We start from the raw sequence: 24286 nt of genomic DNA, 5'->3' as shown, positions 1-24286 counted from the left end.
ACTCAGTGTACACTACAAACTACCATAAATAGTTTACAAAATGGCCGTAGGTTATGCTATTCTATGCTATAATTTTTTTATAAATTTGCCATAAATACATAATGATAAGCATAATGACCCATGTCCTAAATACAAGTGAAAGATAATCTTTTAATGTATGACGTACCGGTACGGTACATTTTTAGTCGCGTGCAACTTGACTCTATAGCTCACTATGTCGGTCGGTTGGTGGGTCGGTCGGTCGGTCGGTGTAAAGACTATTTGCGCACGCGACTGCAGCCATGTATATGGCCTTGTTATTTTCTTTGCCTCGTTGTTAAGCAAATGTTTGTGAGTTTGCGCAACTTTGGGGTTTTTAGATCATTGTGTAGTAGGCCTAATAAGCGGTCTATTTAAAACAGAAATGAAAATTATAATGTTCGCGGTAACATAATAATCTACTAGAATATATGACGATGATGTTTACAGTATTCAACATCTGTTGCTGATATTTCCAGAGATATTGTTTTCAAGTGTGACAACCCTGAATATTGTTGTGTTTATCCTTCAGACGGTGCTTCGTGAATTCTAAATAGATTATAAAAAAACAATTACCTAACTGCAAATTAAATATATGTTAACGTGCACAACAGTTGGAGAAAATTGTATTATGTTTAAGTGTTTAGCACAAACCGCATGAAGTGTCACTAAATGCACTCGCGCACAAAACCCATATAAGCCGGTTGATACTCGGTTTGTTTCTTTCCAGCGGCTTCTAAAAAGAACTTTAATGTTGATGTTCATGTAGTTATTAACGTAGGCGTTTTAATATATTGTAATAATCAGGAATAATATAAGTGAATACGTAACGACTATGCAAGTTACTTTCAACAAGCACAGGTCACCACTTTTTATAGTGTTACTTTAGTAGTTCGTCAAACCAACTTTCTTACAATGGTCATGTGACCTATAGGCCTATATTAGACACATTTTTCCTGTTCTTCAATTCCAAACTGGATTGGTGATAATTTCACAGTAACACTAAATTTTCTTCTATTACAGGAATATATAACTGCATTTATAAAAGAATTTATAAATGACTTCTACGATAGACATTATGCATCCACCACATATAATAACATACATCGTAGGATTTATAGTTTTATTGTGTTTTGTGGAAAATATTAAAACGCAAGATGTTTGTGCTGTGGAAGGTGTCTGTTCCTGTACTACAGAAGATGGCCGGCTGACTGTAGATTGTTCGAATCGAGGCTTAATAAGCGTACCAGACGGTATTCCAAATAATACTCAAATTTTGTAAGTGCTTCAATTTTGTTGTAATTGAACCTTTTCTGAATCTAGATTGAACAAACACTTTTTCAATTATCGTGTTTTGTGTGTTCGAAGTAGGAGTCGATATTAGTGTGCAAAGTTATTTTAAATTAATTTATTGTGTATATTGAAATGATATGATACCGTGTCAAAAAATGTACATATATTACTTAATTTCTTTACTGTAGAAAACTGAATAATAATGAATTGCAAAAGATTCCAGTGGATGCCTTTGCAAACCTTCAAGAATTGGTTCAGATGTAAGTATAACATCCACATTCATCAACAGTGGGGTGACTTTTTGTCAAAACTTATTGTTGTTATAACTGTATTATTGTAGGAGATTTTATTGTTTTTACTTTCAGAAATAAAATTATTTTTAATTGAATTAAATTCTGTATCGCAGTTACTTATTATTATATTGTCCATAAAATACCTTTTATGGGTGGATTGGAACAAACAATTATATTACAATGGCATAACTTGAAGGATTTCGAAACAGGAGGATAAGGCGTGGATATTTTAGATGAAGTAATGAACAACAACACATTTTCACTTAGAATTGCCTTTATTACAATTTTGTTGTTTTTGTTTGTTTTTTTTTTATTGTAGGGAATATTAAGTAAGTATTAAATATTAAACCAACATTGATAGATTCGATAAGTAATATAAATATGCATACATAAACTGGAACATGTGATAAGTTTGCAACAATAAGCCCACGCGGTAAAAACCAACATTAATAAGTTGATATTTATTTAATCATTTTCAACCGTTACAAAAACAAATAACGAAATATATTATAATTATCTTAAAATACAGAAACCTGAATGAAAACAATATTGAAACACGTTATTTAACGGGTGCCTTGTTTGAGCCTCTTGTAAACCTACACTCTCTGTAAGTATTACATTTTTGTGGATTGATATTGGCACATTATTACAATAAATTTGTTAAATTAATTTAGCTTAGTTAAATACTATTAATTACAATTAAAGTAATCGTTTTTATTACCATCACACCCTTTTTCAGATCTTTGACCAATAATCGTCTAACTACATTAGATGAAAGTCTGTTCAACGTCTTCTCTCAATTAAAGTTACTGTAAGTGTTATTTATCATCCATGTAAACATTGTAATCTTATTTAGTTGTATTTTATGTTTACTATAAATTACGTTATTAATCAATTAGGGCTTATTCTTTTTTGTTTCGCAGGGATCTTGCAAGCAACTTATTTGTATGTAATTGTGATATGCTGTGGATGCGTAATTGGCTGTTAAATAAGTTTCCTGCAGACCTCCCTACTGTCGCCAACGCTAAATGTTCCTCGCCGCCTCAAACTGCAACTTTGGACATAAGCGTCGCTGAGTTCTGTTTACAAAGTAAGAACAGTTTTGTCTACTCTATTTGTATTATTTACTTCGAATTTAAATCTATGTCTTTCTTTTAGTACGGTATGTGAACGTAATTCAGTGATGCTTTATTTGTTATTTTTATTGTTCAAGTTTTAGTAACACTACTAGTATACCTTTGCAAACCTTTGTAAGAAAACTCGGAGTTTGCCAGTGTTTTGGAGAAGTTCTATTAAGCTCTGTGTGCACTACCAAAGTTTATGTGACTATAAAATGTGATGTGCCCATATATGGATATGATGATGTCATATCACTACCATATTTGGGCACATCACCCTTTTTTGTCAAACTAGTTTATAGTTTATATTACTTACATTTTCAGATCCTTCTTGCTACACGTGTTCGGGGGCAAGTTCGAATGCAGAATGCAATCGACAGGGAGTTAGTGAATGTTCTGATTCAGAGGTAAACTAATTTAATTATACATATGGCTTTATAAATCCAAGCCATTCCAACATCAGTTCTATTCTATACACATAGTATATATTAGTAAAATGTATTATATTTACTGTTATTTATTGTTATGCATATTGTAATGTAGGCCTATTATACTACATCGACAATCGGTCAATTTCCGTATAACTCTTTTTTCATTATACCAATAGTCTGTATGCCTACTTTTTTCATACATATAATTATTGGTGAATTTCTTTTGCTGTTGGTTGGGTTGGGAAATAAAATAAAATAAAAAGTTGTTACTTAAAAGTTTCCATTCCTCCACATATCCACATCATACTTTACTTCATATTCTAGCTCCCACATTTTTTTTCCTTGAGATATCGCATTTATAACATTCCTCGCGGGTAACGACCTAATATAGGCCTATGGAATACAATTCGCTTTATAATTACTTTACCATTTCTGATATGAGGTCTGTCTGACGGGAATATTCCTCGTTGATTCTTCTACACGCATCGTATACGCCGTTGTATCAGGTACATAACTATTACATATGTAGCAGCATGATTGTATGTTTTCTGGTTTTGTAGCGTGCATATAGTGTTTCAATTATGTATATGAAACCACGGTGTGTCATCTGCATGTATGAAAATACTCATCCTAAACCTTGCCAAAACTTACTACTACTTACTACTGTTCGGTATAATACTGCTGTACGCCTATACTATATGTAATAATTATAAATTATTAGAGAATTCTTTACAATATCTCCCATTTCCATACTTTGCATAGTTACATGTATATTTGAAAACGTTTGATTAGGCCTAAATGTATGAATATTGGACTTAATTGGCATGTTCCACAATGTTTCCCATCATTGTTAACTTTACTAATGGCTCATATACCGTACTTTCTTGATTCTAAACTTCAATTTATATACACTGTTTAGGCCTAAATTACAGAAAAACCCTTGCATGATACTCTCATCACATCAATTAGGCATATTACAGTCTAGTTCGATAGCTATATTAAACACATAATTCTAAGCCAAGGCCTACACAATGTTTACTTTGTTCTTATTAGACTTTAGGTATTTAATTTATTTCCAGTATTTTGTAATTATTTATTATCAATGGGAAGAATAGATTCAAATATGTTTCATTGGTTCATCAAATGGTATGCGCGAGTAGAGACAACACCTAACTTTTACACGCAGAGGAAAAAGATCTTAAATTCAGACTAAAGGTAATATATAGCCAACAAACTCTACTATTTTTTTAAAAGTTGTATACCCTAACTAAAAGAAGACTCCATGATGGCGAATAATAGGCCTACTAGGGCAAATACTAAATCAATTGACTTAACAAGAAAAGCTAGACCCTCCAAAAGTCCAGAAGCAGATGATCCAATCGAAGCCTCCGGCGATCGAGAGGGGGAAACTCAAACGCTTGCCGATCAACTAGGTAGGCTATCAGAACAACTTAATGGTAAACTAGATAAAGTCCTAGAAAATAAAAAAAAAACTACAACAAAAGTCTTACCAAACTGGAAACAACTGTCAAAGATCTAGAAAAAAGTGTGGAATATGCGCATGATTCAACTAACAAAACGAAGGATGAAATAAAAACAAGGCCAACAGCCATTAAGTCGCGTGCTACAATGCATAGTGATACCGGACCGACAGACAGACCGACAGACAGACTGACCGACATAGTGAACTATAGAGTCGCGTCCACGCGACGAAAAAGGCATAATTTTGACGAATTTTTGAACTTTTTCATCAAAAACGTGCGCAAATTATTCAATTCGACGTGCTCATATGACGTAATTTTAAGTCGAAATTGTTTAAAAGTTGGTAAAATTATTATAAAAGGCTGCCAAAACATAAATCACGCGAAAAAAGTATGTATTTAACGTTACGTGCGCACCGCGCGCGTATGGGAATTTTTGACATGCTCAAAATGACAAGAAACGCGTAGAAAGTTGATTAATTGGAAATAAAATCAAGAAAATGGAGGAGTATGAAAACAAAATGGCGGCTTATCAGGATAAAATGGCGGACATGGAAAATTCAATCCTAAAACAAGAAAGATACAGTAGGAGTTTTAATCTAAGGTTTGGAGGAGTTATAGAAAATGCTACAGAAAACACCCAGGACTTATTACAAAAAGTACTACGCGAAGAACTCGGACTCTCGAGGACATCGAAATTGAAAATTGCCATCGCACCGGGAAACGCCGTTTAGATAAAAAACCGAGGCATATAATATCTAAATTTCTGTACCGTCCACAAAGAAACCAAGTCCTAAAACTAGGAAAAGTAAAATTAAAAAGTAAATCACAAAACGTATTTATTACTGAAGATTTACCTGATGCGGACATGAAGAAAAAGAGAGAATTATCTATAATTATGGCGCAGGCATATGCCGAAAAACGTAAGCCCGTATTCAGAAATGCACAACTGTTTATCGACGGTAAGCCATACAAGCCACTAAAATAACTATAATTAAGTCATTAAGCCAAATTAATTAATGTTCAATTAAACACAATTAATTAATGTTTATGAATTATATTTCATACCTACATTACCGCAGTCTTGTAGAACGTAGACTAATTATGTGATTGTAGATAGTAGTATTTCTACCGTTATATGTAAATAAACGCAGTTTGTTTGTTTATGTCGCGCACCTGGCTGTTATGTTCTGGATATCTCTGTCCATTCATGCTTTAATCAGGTGACCCACGGCAGGTGTGCGACGATAGTGTTACATAATGAGAAATACCAACAACAATTAAGTGGCTGTTGATGATGTAAGTTTCAACGTAGTTGTTTCCCGGTAATTCATCGATGAGTTACTGGGTTGATCAAACTCGTAAACGTTAAACACATCATTTTAATGAAACACAACACAACTAAATGTAAGTTACACTATCCGTACTTTACTAGTGATGTATAATGACAAATAATAACAACATTAAGTGGCTGATGTGATTAATAAGTGAGACCGTTTCAACGTAGCTGTTTACCGGTGATGCTTTGACCACTCCCTGCTTTGACACACCAGTAATTTGCCATAATAATACATTCTGGACATCGGTGAGTTAGATTGATCAAAATCGTTTAAGTTAACCAAATACTTAATTGGCGTCCATGATCATCATTATTGTTTTATTGCCTGTCGTTTAGTTGTTGTTGGTATGTCATGATAAAACAATTCATATTACATTGTATATATTGTAATTTATTGTACATACTTGTTAACTTGGGCTATATAGTGTTAACTCAATTGTCCTAAAATCACCGTATTCGGTTCAGAAACCATTATCTGCTGTAAGCAGCTTGCTCGGTTGTATTTATTTGTCATTTCCTTTTCTGTCTAATTTAAATGTTTAAATGTGACCTTTTTGATAATGTAAATGTGAGCATAGAATATTGTAACTTCACTGAACATTCTAATTTATCATCAAACTTTTCTATATTTGGACTAAACTGTCGTAGTGTTGTTAATAATAATTTGACTTAATCTCAAACTATTCTCCGTCATTGCCTTCAGTGAAACCTGGTTAACCGAAAAAGATAATATTAATCTATACCAGTTACCAGGATACAGTTTGATTCACAATGATAGGAAGGATAAGAGAGGTGGTGGGGTAGCGTTCTATGTTACCAACAAACTAACATATATTATTAGAAATGATCTGTCATCTTGTATGACTGAAGCAGAGACTATTTTTATTGAGATTGAGTTAGAATCAGGAAATAATGTTATTTGTGGTATAGTTTATAGACCACCCTCACGTTCCTTGCAACAGTTTGATGATGAATTAACATGTGTAATGCAAATGATTAATCTAGAAAAAAGGAAAGCTTACCTTGTGGGAGACTATAACATAAACTTACTCCAACAATCTACCGACAACACTATCCAATCACACTTAGACACAATATTTGTCATTTCAGCCAATCATAAAAAGTCCTACTAGAATATCCGATAATTGTGCTTCAATAATTGATAACATTTATTGAAACATCGATTCTTTTACTACGTCCCTTAAAAGTGGAATACTAATTACTGATATTTCTGATCACTTCCCAATATTCTGTGTAGATACTTTGGAAAAACATAATAAGCAATATCCTCGATTTGTATATAACGAAAATACTCTCCTCAACAAACGGAGTATTTTTTCCAAGAATTACAAAGCAATCAGTGGAATGATGTGCTATCCTCAAATAATGCGAATGTTGCTTATCAAAATGTTACAAACACTTTAAATAAAGCAATTGATAATTGTTTCCCTTTAAAACGAATTAGAAATAAGGCGACCAAGTTGAAATCTCCTTGGATCACAGCTGAAATTGCCAGCGCTATCTCTCAAAAACATAAATTATATAAAAAGTACAAACAAAATAACACCACTACTAATAAAATCACGTACATACATTTTAGAAACAAGTTAACCACTACTATTAGAAATCGGAAAAAAGAATATTATATGGTCCAGTTTGAACAAAATAAACAAGATATTAAAAAAAACGTGGACAATCCTAAATGATATAATGGGTAGGAAAAAGACAACCAATTTGCCTACAAAAATAAAATTGGGTACTGAGACTTTCTCTGATAAGGATGAGAAAGCTGATGCATTCAACTCTTTTTTTTATTAATATTGGAGAAAAACTAAATAATAAATTTAGGCATGAATGTCAAAATGATCAAATCACCCACAGAACTTTCTTAAAGGGAAATTTTACCTCTTCGATTTTTTTTTAAACCTGTTACTGAACATGAACTTAACCACTATATTTAAAAAACAAAGAATACTTCTCCTGGCCATGATGGTATAAGTGCCCAACTCATAAAATCTGCTTCCCCGTTTATTTTAAAACCTTTATTGCATATTATTAATACGTCATTATCATCGGGCTGTGTCCCGGCTGATATAAAAATTGCTAAAGTTATCCCGGTATTTAAGAATGGTGACATCTCAGATATAAATGATTATCGGCCTATTTCCATTTACCCTTTTTTCCAAAATATTTGAGACGATTGTGTATGATCAAACGATTTGTTACCTCTCAAAATATAACGTACTGAGTAAGACACAGTATGGATTTAGACAACACCATTCAACTAGTCATGCTTTAATACAATCGATTGAAAAAATCACAAACGCTATTGCGAATAAAGATTTCACACTAGGAGTTTTCCTTGATTTATCAAAAGCGTTTGATACAATCGATCATGATATATTATTAGATAAGTTAAGATTTTATGGTGTAAGAGGAGTTCCGCTAAACTGGTTCTCAAACTATCTTAAAAAAAGACTACAATACACATTTATTGTTAATACTGCATCTAGTAAAATGACAGTAAACACTGGAGTTCCTCAGGGATCCATATTGGGTCCATTATTATTTCTTATATTCATTAATGATATTAGTCTAGCATGTTACCATGTAGACATGATTATGTATGCAGATGACACAAATGTGTTTTATAGTACAGTCACAATGATATTAGTCAAGCTTTTGATACAATGAACCAGGAGTTATCTATACTTTCGGATTGGTTTATTGCTAACAAATTAACGCTAAATGTAAACAAATCAAAATATGTTATATTTAAGGCTAGAAATAATTCAGCTGACACTACCTCAGAAGAATTGAGGATGGGAAATGAATGTATTGTAAAAGCTACTGAAGTTAAATTTCTAGGCTTATTTCTGGATGAAACTTTATCGTTTAATTTTCATGTAAAAATGAGGTAGCAAACAGTATTTCTAGAATAATTGGTGTCTTAAACAAAGTGAAGTCTATGTTATCAAGTAAAATCTTGTTAACGGTATACAATGCACTTATATTACCTAGAATAACGTATGCTATCACAGTATGGGGTGCTACTTCTGCTACAAATTTAAACCGTATACATATTCTCCAGAAAAAAGCACTTAGAAATATTTGTCATGTTTATTTTATGCATCCTTCTCATCCACTTTTTATTTCGACCCAAACATTAAATATTGTTGACCTTTATATGAAACACACTGCTATATTTATGTATCAATATAAACATAATCTATTACCTGAATCATTTAATAACTTATTTAGTACATCTGCCTCATTCCATAATTACTCAACTAGAAACAGGTCAAACTACTGTCCACAACTAAAACGCACCAAAGTCGGAAAGCAATGTATTTCCTACCAGGAACACATATTTGGAATAATTTAACAGACTATATAAAACAATCCCCCACTTTAAGTTTGTTTAAACAGAGATTAAAGCAATATTATAACAATAGAAATACTTAAGTAAATCACATTATGTTATTTTGGTTTGTTCTTTTTGTTTGTACTAATTGTTTGATCTTTTTTGTTAGGGTTACATGCTTAAAGCACTTGTGCTTATTTTGTATCCCATTCCATTATCTTATTATCTGTATTGTATTTGTATATGTTTTTATTTTGATTATGGAATAAAAATGTCGATGAATTGAATTGATTGAAATACAAATTCTTGGCAAAAAGAGGAGAACAAGTTCGTTAAAAAAAAACACACTTCAATTAAAATATCATATCATGATTGATGACATTATGACACTTTTCTTCTCACCTTTTTCCAGACGGCGTGTAAGAATAAAATTTCTGTCGTCAACGGTGTATACACTATAACAAAAGGTTGCCAAGAACTCAGCTCATGCGTGTTCGAAACTTACGAAAACTATAATAGTTGTTCGGACAGCCCGGGCGTAACGTCTGTATGCCGTTACTGCTGCCAAGGAAGCGTGTGTAATGATTTGGAGAAGGCATATGGAGGTAGGTATCGGGCAGCTTGTATCTACTGTACATGTCCAAATACAAAGATATTATAAACTTGAATAAGAATGATAAGTGGGTCAAACTACTACAAACCATACTGCGTTGAAACACCGGTTCTCGTCAGATCACCGAAGTTAAGCAACGTTGGGCCCGGTTGCGTTCTGGATGGGAGACCGTCTAGAAATCGTGGCGGGTGCTGTATATACTGGAGAGTGATGGTGTAATGGTAATATCGGACTAGCATGTGATAGGCATGGGTTCGAGGTTATCTGTACCATACTAATTGCATCCTTAGGCAAGATGCTTTAACTCTCATTGCCTAATCTGGTAGGCGCTGCACTGCTGGCTGCCGTGGGTCCGTGGAGGGCCTAATCCGAATTTCCTCACTGAGGACAAATATTAATACAAAACACAAAAAAAAATACAAAAAAATAAAGGCTTTTGGAAGTTTTGGAGTTTGGAAGTCTATGAGAAATGTAACATGTTCACTGTTAACATTAGGCCTAATATAAATCCAAATTACTAGAGAAAATAGGTATCAGTGGCTGGATTAAAAAAAAAAGCAAAAAATCAAAGTGAAAAAGTAAAAACGACCAGAAAGAAACTAAACAATCTTTCCTCAGGGTTAATGAGAGAAAAACAATAAGCAACTAAACAAATAAAGCAATTAAACGGCCACCAGCCCATCACACATGATGACTATTCAGTCTGTTACAGTTTTTAATGACGCATTACTACGTCACCTTTTTCGTTTTAATGTTTCCAGTTAATTACCGGTAGTTATTGGAATTCAACAAAATGCAACTTTACGCCAGTGGTCTGCAACAGCTTGTGGAATCTCTACTAATATTTATCTTTTACAATTATCCTACTGAAGGCCTAATTATTTAAATTAAATAAAAAGCGAATGAATATCATATAACTTTACTGTGATATTATTTCAAAAATTAATATCTAAAATATTGATGCAATAAAATAGAGCTGTTAAATATAAATATTCTATATTATTTTCGTTAGAGACCCGCCCAGGATTGGTACTCGGAGATATTTTTATTTATTTGTGTTTAACTATTAATTTAACTGTTTAATCTTTTTAAATTATTATACAAATAATCATTTATCCGTACCGTTAAATGAAGAGAATATTTCAAATGTTGACTGCTTTATTTAACGATGCCGAGCCTTGTTAAATAGAGCAGTCAATCTTTCAACGAATAAAATATCTTCTTCATTTTAATTCAACGAATACAAACATTCATTATATATTTTGTTTTTTGAATTCTCAAAAATGTTTACAAAACCTGAACGTTCATTAGTAGGCCTACCCGTTCATTATCACCATTATATCATTTTCCGTTCAGTATAACTAATCATATAGAAAGCATACACTTATATATGTTATAATTCTTTTATATTATTAGTAAATGAGCTAACAACTTTACCGCCTATTATGACGACCACAGCGTCACCATGTGAACTTCCCGGTAACAACGATACTGCTGTCAACTGTACATTCCTTTATGTCGCCTGCAACCATACACTCGAAGATGTAATTGGATTAAATTGCACTGACGATTTTGATGATGACATCAGCGAAGGTGATGTTGTTGGTCCTGGTAATAGTGGTGGTAATGGTGGTGGTGGTAATGGTGGGGAAAATAATGATGACGATGATGATAGTGATGAAGAAGAAAGTAATGTTACCTCACAACCACTTTCTACTCAGCCTGGGGCAGAACCTACAGAACCATCATTGTCAACTACTCTTACTAATTCTTCTTCAACCACACTATCAATGAATAATACGACTGCCTCAACAACTCTAATGACCACATCACTTCAGAATTCAACAACTCATTTTTTTAATGAAACATCTGGACAAGAGACAGTGCAGACATGTCCAGGTGAAACGTTGACAGATCTCAAGGGCACATTTGTTTGGCTACAAACTGAAGGCGAAACCATAGCAAAAGTCGAATGTCCGTACAACTCAGGCAACTTTTCAACAAGAAAATGGTAAATACAACTATGACGTACTACCAATACAAATGTTTAAATATACATATCTATCAATTAACCTAAAATATAATTCTTTCAGAATTATTTTATTACTTCTCGTCTTATATTGTGTCCATGTCACCATTAGCTGAAAACATCTACAGAAGATAGTATTTCGTTATCGTTTACATTCTTTTAGTTTTTCTTCCTCTGCTTTTCAATCTTTCATTTATAACATCGAAAATGTTGCATACTTTCTCCTTTTTTTTTGTCACCAATATATCTATTTCTATATTTCATTCTTTCAAAATAAATCAGAGATGTTTTCTAAATTTAAATCGTACCAAATTCTCAGTACTTTCTAGAAGTTGATAAAACAAATTACAGGTAAACCTAGTTTGGAAATCAAATATGGAGGTCATGGGTCCCAACAACGAGTACGTCAGTAAGGGGTAAAGTGTTGGCAAAACATTTTACTAAGTTAAAGATGTATTGTCCCTTGAAACACAAAAAATGAAAAAAAAAATATTCTAAATTTTAATTAGCCATATCAAAGTAATATTAAAATCAAAAATTCGAGCCAAAAACAACAAGTTTACGTAATTAACAGGTAAATTAATTAGATTACATTTCGTCTGGGAAATCGTCGCAAGCGAAAGTAAACAAAGATTTTAAACCGTGAGTATGCATTATGCATGATGCTAATTAGGATTGTTTACAACTCGTCGCGGTTGAGAAGGTGTTTCACACAGATCGCGAGGAAGTTATTTATGATTATGCATACAGAGTAGCCAAACAAGCGCGTTGCATTATGAGATATGTTTAAATTGTAAACTTTGACTGGAAGTCAAAGTTATTTTTTGAACAAAAAAACATCTGTATTTCGGTTAAATTATTTTTTTTTTCGACTAATTTTTGGTGAAAGTTAATAACTATTATGATACTTCAAAATTACCCACTTTTTTTCAAAATAAAAAAAAAATGGGGGGGGGGGAGAATTAGTCAAAGGGACAATACATCTTTAAGTTTGCAAAGAAAATTGAAATCATTAATATATGTACTGTACAGCTTGATCATATCGGAATCTGGTGCGGTAGAATGGAGTGAGATGAACACCACAAATTGTGCTTACGAAAGCGTCTTGACACGAGATTTGCAGGCTTTGGTGTCCACAGAGGTCACTGCAGGTAAGTCAAACTTGCACAAAATAATATGCATATTATGAATATTTTTATAAGTGATGGTGATAATGAATAGTACAAAACGTCGTGTATCTTGTTGTTGAATGTTTGAGATTTTTCACCACTAGAGGCTGTTGTCTGCTCCGCTTCTGAGTGTGCGACGACGTTTATATTAGCATATATTCTCCATCTATCAGAAATACATACAATCGGATGATGGATCCCGCGCCTAACTTTCATAACACCAGATAATTTGTATCGACACAGAAATATTGGAGCAGCTACCAATATGTTCAAAGGTGATCAAAGTTAATCGATGGGTGTGGCATAGCATAATATGCTATGCCATAATATGCTATGCTGTCGGCGCAATATATTGCGCCAACAGTAAAGTTTTTTTTTCCTAAAAAATTGTTTTCAAACAACTTTACATCAGTGGTGTATCGGTAATTATTATACTTTTTTTTCAGAAAGTGCATTGCCACTTTCTACTATGCTGATGGATATGACGTCCTCTGCTGGTGACTTCACGGCCGATGACGTCGAGATTGTCGTTACGGTAATGGAAAACTTGGCAAACAATATTGCTGTTTATGAAAATTCTAGCAGACCGGTTATGGGGAACGTGATGGAAAGTGCAAGTCAAATGGCAGAAGATGTAGACCAGCAAGTACTGCATGACGGCGAGGAAGAATCACAATCCAGTACCAGGTATGCCTAAAAGCTGCACAAAGAAAAGCAGCAATTCGTACGTCATCAAAGTTTATAACACACCATCTTTGCCATTTTATTGGTTAATTAAGTATCACGTGTCGTTCAGTATTCGTTCTACTGAATGGCAAAGTGATGATGATAATGAATAGTACAAACCGCCGTGTATCCTGTTGTTAAATGCTTGAGATCTTTCTACCACGAGAGGCTGTAGTCTGCTCCGCTTTCGAGTGTGCGACGTTTATATTAGCATATTATTCTCCATTGCGTTCCCAAATGATTGGCGATCTTTCGTAAAACGACGACGACCCAGGTGAAAGGTTGTCACAAATACTGATATTTTGCTCAATACATTCCTCAATTCAGTTATTTTCACATTATTCCGGAGAAAAATATTCTGGAATATTAGTTCAGCAGCCTTAGATAAATGATCTAAGAAAGATATTCTGCATGAACTATTGTGTAATAAATATTATTAGTGATATGACACTCAATACTGATATCTGTAAATAAACGAAACATTGCCTGAAAAAGTATACTTTAAATAAATGTATATTTACAGAATATTACACAACATCGATGTGTTTGCACGTGATGTCATCTTAAATGATACAACCCTAGGTGTTTCTACGAAGACTTTTGATGTTGCCGTTCTTGATGTTGATGGCACACTCGATGAAAACGTTGTCTTTGTTGGAGGACCAGATTCACAGGTATGCTAGCACTATAAGTATGTATCGATACTAAATTACAAGCCATTGTCTAAGGCCACTGGAGTTAAATTAGGCTTCTATATATTTTTTTACTTGGGATAAAATGGAGCAAGTGAAACAAACAAGTTTAAAACTGATTCATTTAAATATGACGTCAGTTAAAAATATGTTGACAAAATAGTAATAAGCAGCTGCTTTTCGTTGTAATAATACTCACTATGTTTTTTCTCATAAAAGGCAAATATATTTGTCAATATTACTATTGATGATATTGCGAGTGATATTACATCTGTTACTATGCCGAGGTCTATATTCGAGCAAATCGGACCGATACCAAGATGCCAGTTTGTTATCTTTTCAGACACAGTTTACTTTGATGTAAGTGCTGTCAAAGTTCTTTTATGTAAATGAGAACGTTTTCATCTTTAACAAAAAATTGAATCGAAGTTAAAATTATTTATAACAAAATAATTATTATGTATTGAAAAAGTATTCATTTATAGTCATGTTTTTAATATTGTAACTTGTAGTTTTATATAATAATATTGTCAATCAGAAGTGCTGGTTTTTCTTTTTTCTAATTAGGTTTTATTTTATTACCAGTTATTCCTCTTCTAGTCATTATACTATCTCTTATTCAGATGTACTTATTCGTTTTAGGTAATCGGTGAAGTTGTGGATACAAACATGAATCTCACAGATCAACCAGTTTACATCACCAATTCGACAACAGATGAATTTTTAAACGAAACCTTTGAAGAACCAATTCAAACAAACGTACTGAACAGTTTTATTATATCGGCTACAATTGGGGACTTGAAGATAACGGATCTGTCGGAGCCAATTTCTATAACTCTTATTCACAGACAAACAGACGTAAGTTTTTAATCTGTGTTTATGCCATAGATATATTAGGTGAAGATACTGTGTGCATGTTTTTATTTCATTCGTAAAGCACAATGTACACTTGCATAAAATAGTGACAAGAATGTTTTTTATTCTAATAATAACGTTTCTTTGAATTATACAGTTTCGTTTTTTGTTTAACTTGAATTATTATTTTTCGTTATTTCAGAATGTTGGAAATCCAAAATGTGTATTCTGGAATTTTACTGCTAACGGTAATGTTATAAAATAGCAATTTTGTAAAGGTTTTTGCATTGGGGTAGTTTTGTAGATGGCAATCAGTTGCTCATTTTAACAATTTTCTTTTACAATCCAAAATTTCAGGAGGAATCGGAGGTTGGTCAACTAATGGGTGCTGGGTTGATTCAACAAATGATACAAGTACAACGTGTCAATGCAACCATTTCACAAACTTTGCTTTACTTATGGTAAGTGATTTCATTATATGAATAATTAGAGCTATGTGTAAAAAACAGAGAAATATTTATGAAAACAGCTTACAAAATGTGGTTGCAGCTACTAGTGGCTTTGCTATTTATAGACATCTAGCTACGTACATTGCAGCTGATACCTTGGTTATTTATAGACATCTAAGCATTAGTCCGTGTCTGATGCTATGTATAGACATGTTATAGCTACGTATATTGCAGCTAATATCTTGGTTATTTATAGACATCTAGGCATTAGTCCGTGTCTGATACTATGTATAGACATGTTATAGCTACGTACATTGCAGCTAATATCTTGCCTATTTATAGGCATCTAGGCATTAGTCCGTGTCTGATGCTATGTATAGACATGTTATAGCTACGTATATTGCAGCTAATATCTTGGTTATTTATAGACATCTAGGCATTAGTCCGTGTCTGATGCTATGTATAGACATGTTATAGCTACGTATATTGCAGCTAATATCTTGCCTATTTATAGACATCTAGGCATTAGTCCGTGTCTGATGCTATGTATAGACATGTTATAGCTACGTATATTGCAGCTAATATCTTGCCTATTTATAGACATCTAGGCATTAGTCCGTGTCTGATGCTATGTATAGACATGTTATAGCTACGTATATTGCAGCTAATATCTTGGTTATTTATAGACATCTAGGCATTAGTCCGTGTCTGATGCTATGTATAGACATGTTATAGCTACGTATATTGCAGCTAATATCTTGGTTATTTATAGACATCTAAGCATTAGTCCGTGTCTGATGCTATGTATAGACATGTTATAGCTACGTATATTGCAGCTGATATCTTGGTTATTTATAGACATCTAGGCATTAGTCCGTGTCTGATGCTATGTATAGACATGTTATAGCTACGTATATTGCAGCTAATATCTTGCCTATTTATAGACATCTAGGCATTAGTCCGTGTCTGATGCTATGTATAGACATGTTATAGCTACGTATATTGCAGCTGATATCTTGCCTATTTATAGACATCTAGGCATTAGTCCGTGTCTGATGCTATGTATAGACATGTTATAGCTACGTATATTGCAGCTAATATCTTGCCTATTTATAGACATCTAGGCATTAGTCCGTGTCTGATGCTATGTATAGACATGTTATAGCTACGTATATTGCAGCTAATATCTTGGTTATTTATAGACATCTAGGCATTAGTCCGTGTCTGATGCTATGTATAGACATGTTATAGCTACGTATATTGCAGCTGATATCTTGCCTATTTATAGACATCTAGGCATTAGTCCGTGTCTGATGCTATGTATAGACATGTTATAGCTACGTATATTGCAGCTGATATCTTGCCTATTTATAGACATCTAGGCATTAGTCCGTGTCTGATGCTATGTATAGACATGTTATAGCTACGTATATTGCAGCTAATATCTTGCCTATTTATAGACATCTAGGCATTAGTCCGTGTCTGATGCTCTGTATAGACATGTTATAGCTACGTATATTGCAGCTGATACCTTGGTTATTTATAGACATCTAGGCATTAGTCCGTGTCTGATGCTATGTATAGACATGTTATAGCTACGTATATTGCAGCTGATATCTTGCCTATTTATAGACATCTAGGCATTAGTCCGTGTCTGATGCTATGTATAGACATGTTATAGCTACGTATATTGCAGCTGATATCTTGCCTATTTATAGACATCTAGGCATTAGTCCGTGTCTGATGCTATGTATAGAACCGGCGGGGGATAGTTTATTACCATTAGTTAAGGTCTAATGTAATGCACCTAGAGGGGTCAGTGATCCATTAGGCGCTATATAAATACTGTTGTTTATTATTTATTTTATAGACATCTTATAGCTACGTATATTGCAGCTGATGTCTTGGCTATTTATAGATATCTAGGCATTAGTCCGTGTCTGATGCTATTTATAGACATCTAGCTACGTATATTGCAGCTGATATCTTGGCTCCTCCATTCCAGTTATAAACCCGTCAAAGCTTATTCAATTGTCCTCTTTATATTGCTTGATTATTATGAATTTCTACCAATTTTCTTTACCAGAGAAATATAAATGCATTTTGTTTTCTAGGATGTATATGGTGATACGGCAGAGCTGCCCGAGGAGCATCAATTAGCCCTCTCTTACATTTCGTATATTGGATGTGGCCTTTCCATTCTTGGTTTGTCACTGACACTCCTGACTTATGCTTGTTGCAGGTAACTATTTTAATCCAACACATTAAATCAAAATACCATGTGTACGTATTATGTTATTTGGTAATTCAATACAAATTTCAATTAAAATCTAAATGGCTGGTGATACAAATGTGTTCGTAACTGATGTTTAATTGTCTTAAATTTGCAACCATAGAAAGAAAGAAATTGTTACCTTTTATTTTTACTCTTCTGTATAATACTTAAATTTACATTTCTTCTTTTTCTTTATTTGCATTTTCTACGTATTTCTTAAGGTATTCGTTGTTCTGTTCGAATCGTTCATCGTCTTACGATATATTTGAATTGAATCAATCAGCAATTTTCCCCAAAACTAATGTCATTATTGGAAATATCCACAATGGTTCAAGGTACAAACATAGTGCTAAAAAATAATTGCAGTGCAAAATAATAAATGAACATGCTGATACACAATCTAATATCATTAATATTACTTGTTTGTAACGCATATCAAAATAATGCTTACTTGAATTGACCTTTGACATAGCCATGTGCTAGAGCTGTATTATTCAAATTGCTTGCGTGGTTAAAGGCCAGATTGTGTAATGTTGGTGGTGCATGTTGGGTATAACGTTTGTATTCTTTCTGTAAACCCTTTTTGAAATTTCCAATGCCTCCTGTGTTTCATAATATCTCACTTTTAAGAAAATTACCCGAATTTTAAATAAACGGACAACAAATACAGTTACACTTATATGTAAATATTACAAAAATATAGACTATATTTATTAGATAATTATTACATAATGACAACAGCACTTTCAAAACAATTATGTATTTCAACATTCTCTGTATAATTTTATCAAATAATAAAAGGAAAAAAATGTTTGAAAAAAGGTGAGACATTGGCCAAAATCGAAAAATGCGTGCCTCGCTATGCATGATGGAAGATAAAATAAGATAAGCACCAAAACATCAAATTTATTATGTTAGTAATTGCAAAATTTATTGAATGACGAACTATGGTTTTACGGGGTTAACATTAATTAAAAGTTTAAAACGACGTTCAGAAGCTGGTAGCTCTATTTTTGAACGAAATAATTAAACAATTCTCAAATCTTCTTATACTAAATAGTATATTCCACACTGTTGTGGTTCAAGACACAATAAAAATGACGCTGTGCCTGTTATGGCAATAATAGTAACAAGGTAATGTTGGCTTTGTAGTGGCTGGTTTTGTTATCGTTATCTTGCATTCTGTATGAATAATAACGTAATCAACATTTTATTTACAAGCTTACATTATCCAAAAGGAGATCCACGAAGGTGAGACTGATTATACTATAGAATTAAAACATAGCATTTGTTTTATTTTTGTATTTATCAGACATTTTGTTTGTTTTTTAACGTGCCTATCCTCCTCATTCATTTACTTGATTGTGAGACATTCTCAACCATACTTTTCTTCCTTTTTATTTTGGCAACACATGGTGTACCACAAACCTAATCTTTATTTTTGATTTCTTTTTTAAAAACATGCCGTAACTTTTTCTTTTTTTATAGAAAAACTAAAGCTGATAAACGAGTAAAGATTCTCCTAAACCTCGTGTTGTCGTTACTAATGGCAAACATCTTTTTCATCATGGCATCATTGACAGTCGAGTTTGAGGAACTGGATGAAGTCTGCCGTTTTATGGCAATATTCCTGCACTACTTTCTACTATCAACCATGACGTGGATGGCTCTTGAAGCCTTCAATATGTATCTGTCATTGGTCAAAGTGTTTGAGCAATATTATTCACACTTTATTCTAAAACAAATGATATTTGGTTGGGGTAAGACAATTATTTAGTTGTCTGAAATTGTTAGATATGTTCCCTAATCTATACTCTCAAATTTTTGAAATTCTATAAATCCCTTCAACGAATCTTTTTCAAAACTATACTCTCTCTTCTCTTTATATATTAAAGTTGTTTTAAGTTTATTTTGTACATCCTTATCTTTATCATTTATAAATTAACCAGGTTGTACAAAATTTGTTCTGTACGTCTTAATTTGTATATTTATATTTTATTATAATAATCTTGTTCATATTCATAATGTTTTAAGATTCCCAAGCACGCCTTAGCCAGATGGCGTGCCAGAAATACCTGTAACCAACGGACCCTCTGTTTGGTTAATGCATCATATTAAATGATGTTTGTCTTTTTTTTTATCACCAGGCGTACCATTATTATTCGTTATTGTCACGGTATCCATTGATGTTGACCACTATGGATTATACAGTGGAGCGTAAGTAATATTTAATTATTAAATAATTATTTCGTTATTATAGTATCTTTTAAATTATCAAAAACATCAAAGTAGGCCTACCCCGCAAACTGAAGCTAAACTAATTTAAATTTTAAAATACTAAGTTCAGTACCAGTAGATATACTTACTATACTGCAATTTCTTTTTTCTTCAGATGCTGGTTGGATCGAACGGCATTTTACTGGGCGTTTATGATACCGGCTTTGATTATATTAATATTCAACTTTGTAATCTTTACAATGGTTATGAAACAACTTTGTAATCTACGTCACACAAAAATTACCAAAACGGAGCGTTTCACGGCATGGGCCCACCTTCGTGGTTCAATTAGCTTAATGGTTTTGTTAGGTCTCACCTGGGCAGTAGCAATATTTGCTGTTAGTGAGGCCAGCCTAGTTTTTAGCTATTTATTTGCTATATTAAATACCTTTCAAGGTTTGAGCATATTCATTTTCCATTGCCTCGCGAAGAAAGACATTCGTCAACACTGGCGGAGACTCTGTTGTCCATGCTGTGGAGGTGATGATTTATCGTCAGGTGAGAGACATAAATACAGTAATTTATTTATAGTTAATTAACGTTAACCAAAATTATCAGACTATAAATTGAGTAAGATCTCTGTGAGATCGGTGCTATCGACGTCCATGGAGTGTTCTGGCAACTCATCCAACGGAAATTATACACAGTAGGCCTAAGATAAAGGATTTGAAGTGGTTTTGGTTTTTGGCTTTTGGTTTTAACAAAGCTTTTATTTCCCATGGTTATGTTTCCATGCCAGGTTTTGGTTCGTCAGGCAAGTTTCGCTCAGGCACCAAGCGGCAAAGAATCACATGGTCTACTGATGCTCGAAATCAGACGAAGAAGGGATTACCATCTGCTCATACAAATGGTTCGTCTGCGTCGGCGCATAACACTAACAGTGAGTTATCAACTACTGTATAACGGAGTCGTAGAAGAAGTAGATGTTCTTTGTTCATGCAGTATATGTGGCTATATTGTCTTTGCTAAACTAAAAAGTGTCTTCTGCTTTTAATGTCATAGTTATTATGTTTAGTGTTAAGTTTCTTTTATTTTCAATGCGTAGGCCTATGCCTTGTAAGCATAATGCTATTCTACGTTGAATACTTTTACGTTAAGTGTTGTAAAAAGGAGATTGTGTCGCACTTCTGTAACCAATATGCCAGGCTAAAGCTAATTTTGTACATACCCATGTAAAAAAAAATAATTTTTTAGAAATATGCATCTTGTTTTATTTAGGATATGTGTCTCGTACGTATACATTTTTCTTCTTAATGTTATGTCTATTCAACATTTATTTTAAACTTTTTATGTGCTTATTGCAGAACATCGTTTTGTTTTCATGTTTCTAGCTTAGTTAAGGTAATTGTTACGTCAGTGCTTGTATTATGTTTGTCCAGGTATAGGCATACAAACTTCTATTATTCTAATATAAAATACAACCAAGTAGGGATTTTGGGAACCATTAACGAATCAACTTAATATTTTTCGTAATGTTCTGGAGATACAAAGTCTTTCAATCAAACAAACGTTGAACTTTTGTGTAAAATTCTCAAATATTAATGATACCTCTAAAAGATACATGTTTATCTATTTCAAATGTAATAATGTTTATGTATTAAAATGCATACACCGATGTCTTTCTTGTTCTGAATCTGAATATTGGTTTATCTATTGTCAATTTAGAATTGTATTACCTAAATCGTCACTAGAATCTAAAATTCATTTTCCAGCTTCCGACTACAACTCAAGAAATAGTGGTAATTATCCATACACGAATGGCGAAGCGATGTTGAACAGACCACCATCATATACGATGCAACCAGAATAAAGATCATGGAATACATAGTATTCAAGCTATAACTGCGGTCTCACTGGCCACCTCTTTTAGTTGAGATAACGCGTCTAAAAGAAAATGGAAAGCTTGTAATCATGCCATATCGAGGACAATAAAATATTTATTTTTCCTTCATGAAAGTATTCCAGATTAACTTAGCATCAACGACAATTACGTAATCCCTTAATTCAGTTACGCACACACTGACGTTACACAGGCTTTAGCTTAGGTTTGTTTATTGTAAATGGTACGAGAGAATGAAAATGTGTCTTGGGTAGTTATTGTGGTTGATTTAACAGTAATATCATTTAAATGTAGAGATATTCATTTAAGCTACGTTAGTCATCACAAGTATGACTATATTATCTATGATTTACATCTTTTTTTGCACGGCAGGATTTACGAAGGGGGAAAGTACGTCGATGACATTGTTGCTGACATTGTTGCTCCTGATAATGAAAATCACGTATCATATTCATTCATAATGATATGAGTATTACCTAATTCATAATTATCTGTTAAAAATAACCAGAGTACCCTCTCTAAAATGGCTCGTTTCAATTATTTATATAAATAATAACTATATCAAGGTATCTTTAGACCTATTTCAGTCATAAAGTTACTTCACTGATATCTTTCAATATGTCAACAAAGTATATTTTCTTAGAGTAGTTATTATTTATTGTATTAATTCTAATTTTGAAATTAGTCCTGTAAATAATACGAACTAGCAGTAACCCGTAAGTATAAGCATTTATTTATTTGAGCATGTATCGGAAATTATTTTTGGTAGGGATTAAAAAATGCGTTTATACATATTACTATCATTTGATTATCTTATTTAATTCATATATTTAGTTTTTATATATTTTATAAATATTATATACTGTACTTTGTGGTGTAAGTAAACACATTTATCTATGTAAACAACTTCGGACGATAGTAAAAGTTACAGTAGGAAATCATTGCACTATTTTCATCCCATTCACTTCACTAAAATGACGTATTCCAATAGATTCTTCCTGCACTTTTCCTGGACTGTTAATTGCTATACTTTTTTGTCAGCATCGTCGTCGCCATTAAGAAAGTCAAGGAGTAAAAGTGGATGATTCTTCTACCTTTGTACTTGCTATAAATTCTTTCTTGAAACATTTTCATATATAGAAGTTTCTCATACATTGAACTACTGCCGGCCTTACATTAGGCCTATTACTGTACGTGGTCATAGATGACAATTTGGGTGGTTGGTTCAGTTGCTTGGTTAGACGTTCCTTTGTTTTGCTTCTTGGATGTTTCGAGATATGAGAAGCAATCTTCCAATTGTAACATTGACTGCCATTTTGTATTCATCGTCGCCAAGCCAAGGAATCACTTTAAGGAGTGAGAAGTTTTATGATTTTATCTCTTTCTAGACACACACGCCTTGACTGTCAAGCTACTATATGTTTTTAGTTTCATTTTCGTTTTACGTCCACAACCAGACGTTCACAAACTTCAACAAGCTTCAACTCATTTTTTTTATCATCTCTGTTTAAGATGTATTTCTTGATTTATTTTGAGACAATGTTTAGAAAAGTATTCATTTTGTTATGAATGTATTTTATGAAATCGTGAAGGATTTGTGTGTAGCTATGTCAATGGTCAATAACTTTTTTCTATATGACCAGCCGTTTTTAGATATAGTGCGATAAAGGTCAAGGGTAACTAGTAAACATTTAGTCAAAATTGTATATATTTCGAGTATTTAAATACAAATATCTTGTCAATAGACAAAGGAGTAATGGAGATATGACCAGAGACAACTGAATACAAATCCTGAAAGCTACTTCTCTATGTCCAAGGTCAATAACTTTGCCTCCGGAAATTTTTAAACAAAATATTGCATTTACAACAAATTTAAATATATAAGGTCTAAGCAGTTTGAGACCATATTTAAATTTCTATGACCAGCCGTTTTTAAGATAATATACAGTACGGGTCAAGGGGAAATAGTACAGAAAAATAGCATTTCCCGTTACATTTAGTAAAAATGTTCTATTACAGCGAAT

General features: G+C 33.0%; 1 protein-coding gene across 1 annotated transcript; it reads left to right on the top strand.

Annotated features, from left to right (window-relative positions):
* The first annotated feature begins 727 nt into the window (after positions 1-727).
* Positions 728-23423, top strand: LOC140055439 (adhesion G-protein coupled receptor G4-like). Its single transcript, XM_072100778.1, has 22 exons — positions 728-1296; positions 1500-1571; positions 2134-2211; positions 2344-2415; positions 2528-2694; positions 3047-3129; positions 9750-9942; positions 11367-11961; positions 13012-13130; positions 13595-13835; positions 14398-14548; positions 14786-14926; positions 15209-15424; positions 15624-15669; positions 15779-15882; positions 17985-18112; positions 19367-19396; positions 19634-19905; positions 20293-20362; positions 20538-20920; positions 21162-21302; positions 22135-23423. The coding sequence occupies exons 1-22, from the start codon at positions 1076-1078 to the stop codon at positions 22230-22232; spliced, it is 3621 nt and encodes a 1206-aa protein (XP_071956879.1). The 5' UTR covers positions 728-1075; the 3' UTR covers positions 22233-23423.
* Positions 23424-24286: the final 863 nt, after the last annotated feature.

Source organism: Antedon mediterranea, chromosome 7, assembly GCF_964355755.1.
Source record: "Antedon mediterranea chromosome 7, ecAntMedi1.1, whole genome shotgun sequence".
Classification (NCBI taxonomy): domain Eukaryota; kingdom Metazoa; phylum Echinodermata; class Crinoidea; order Comatulida; family Antedonidae; genus Antedon; species Antedon mediterranea.
This window is presented reverse-complemented; position numbering and strand designations above follow the sequence as displayed.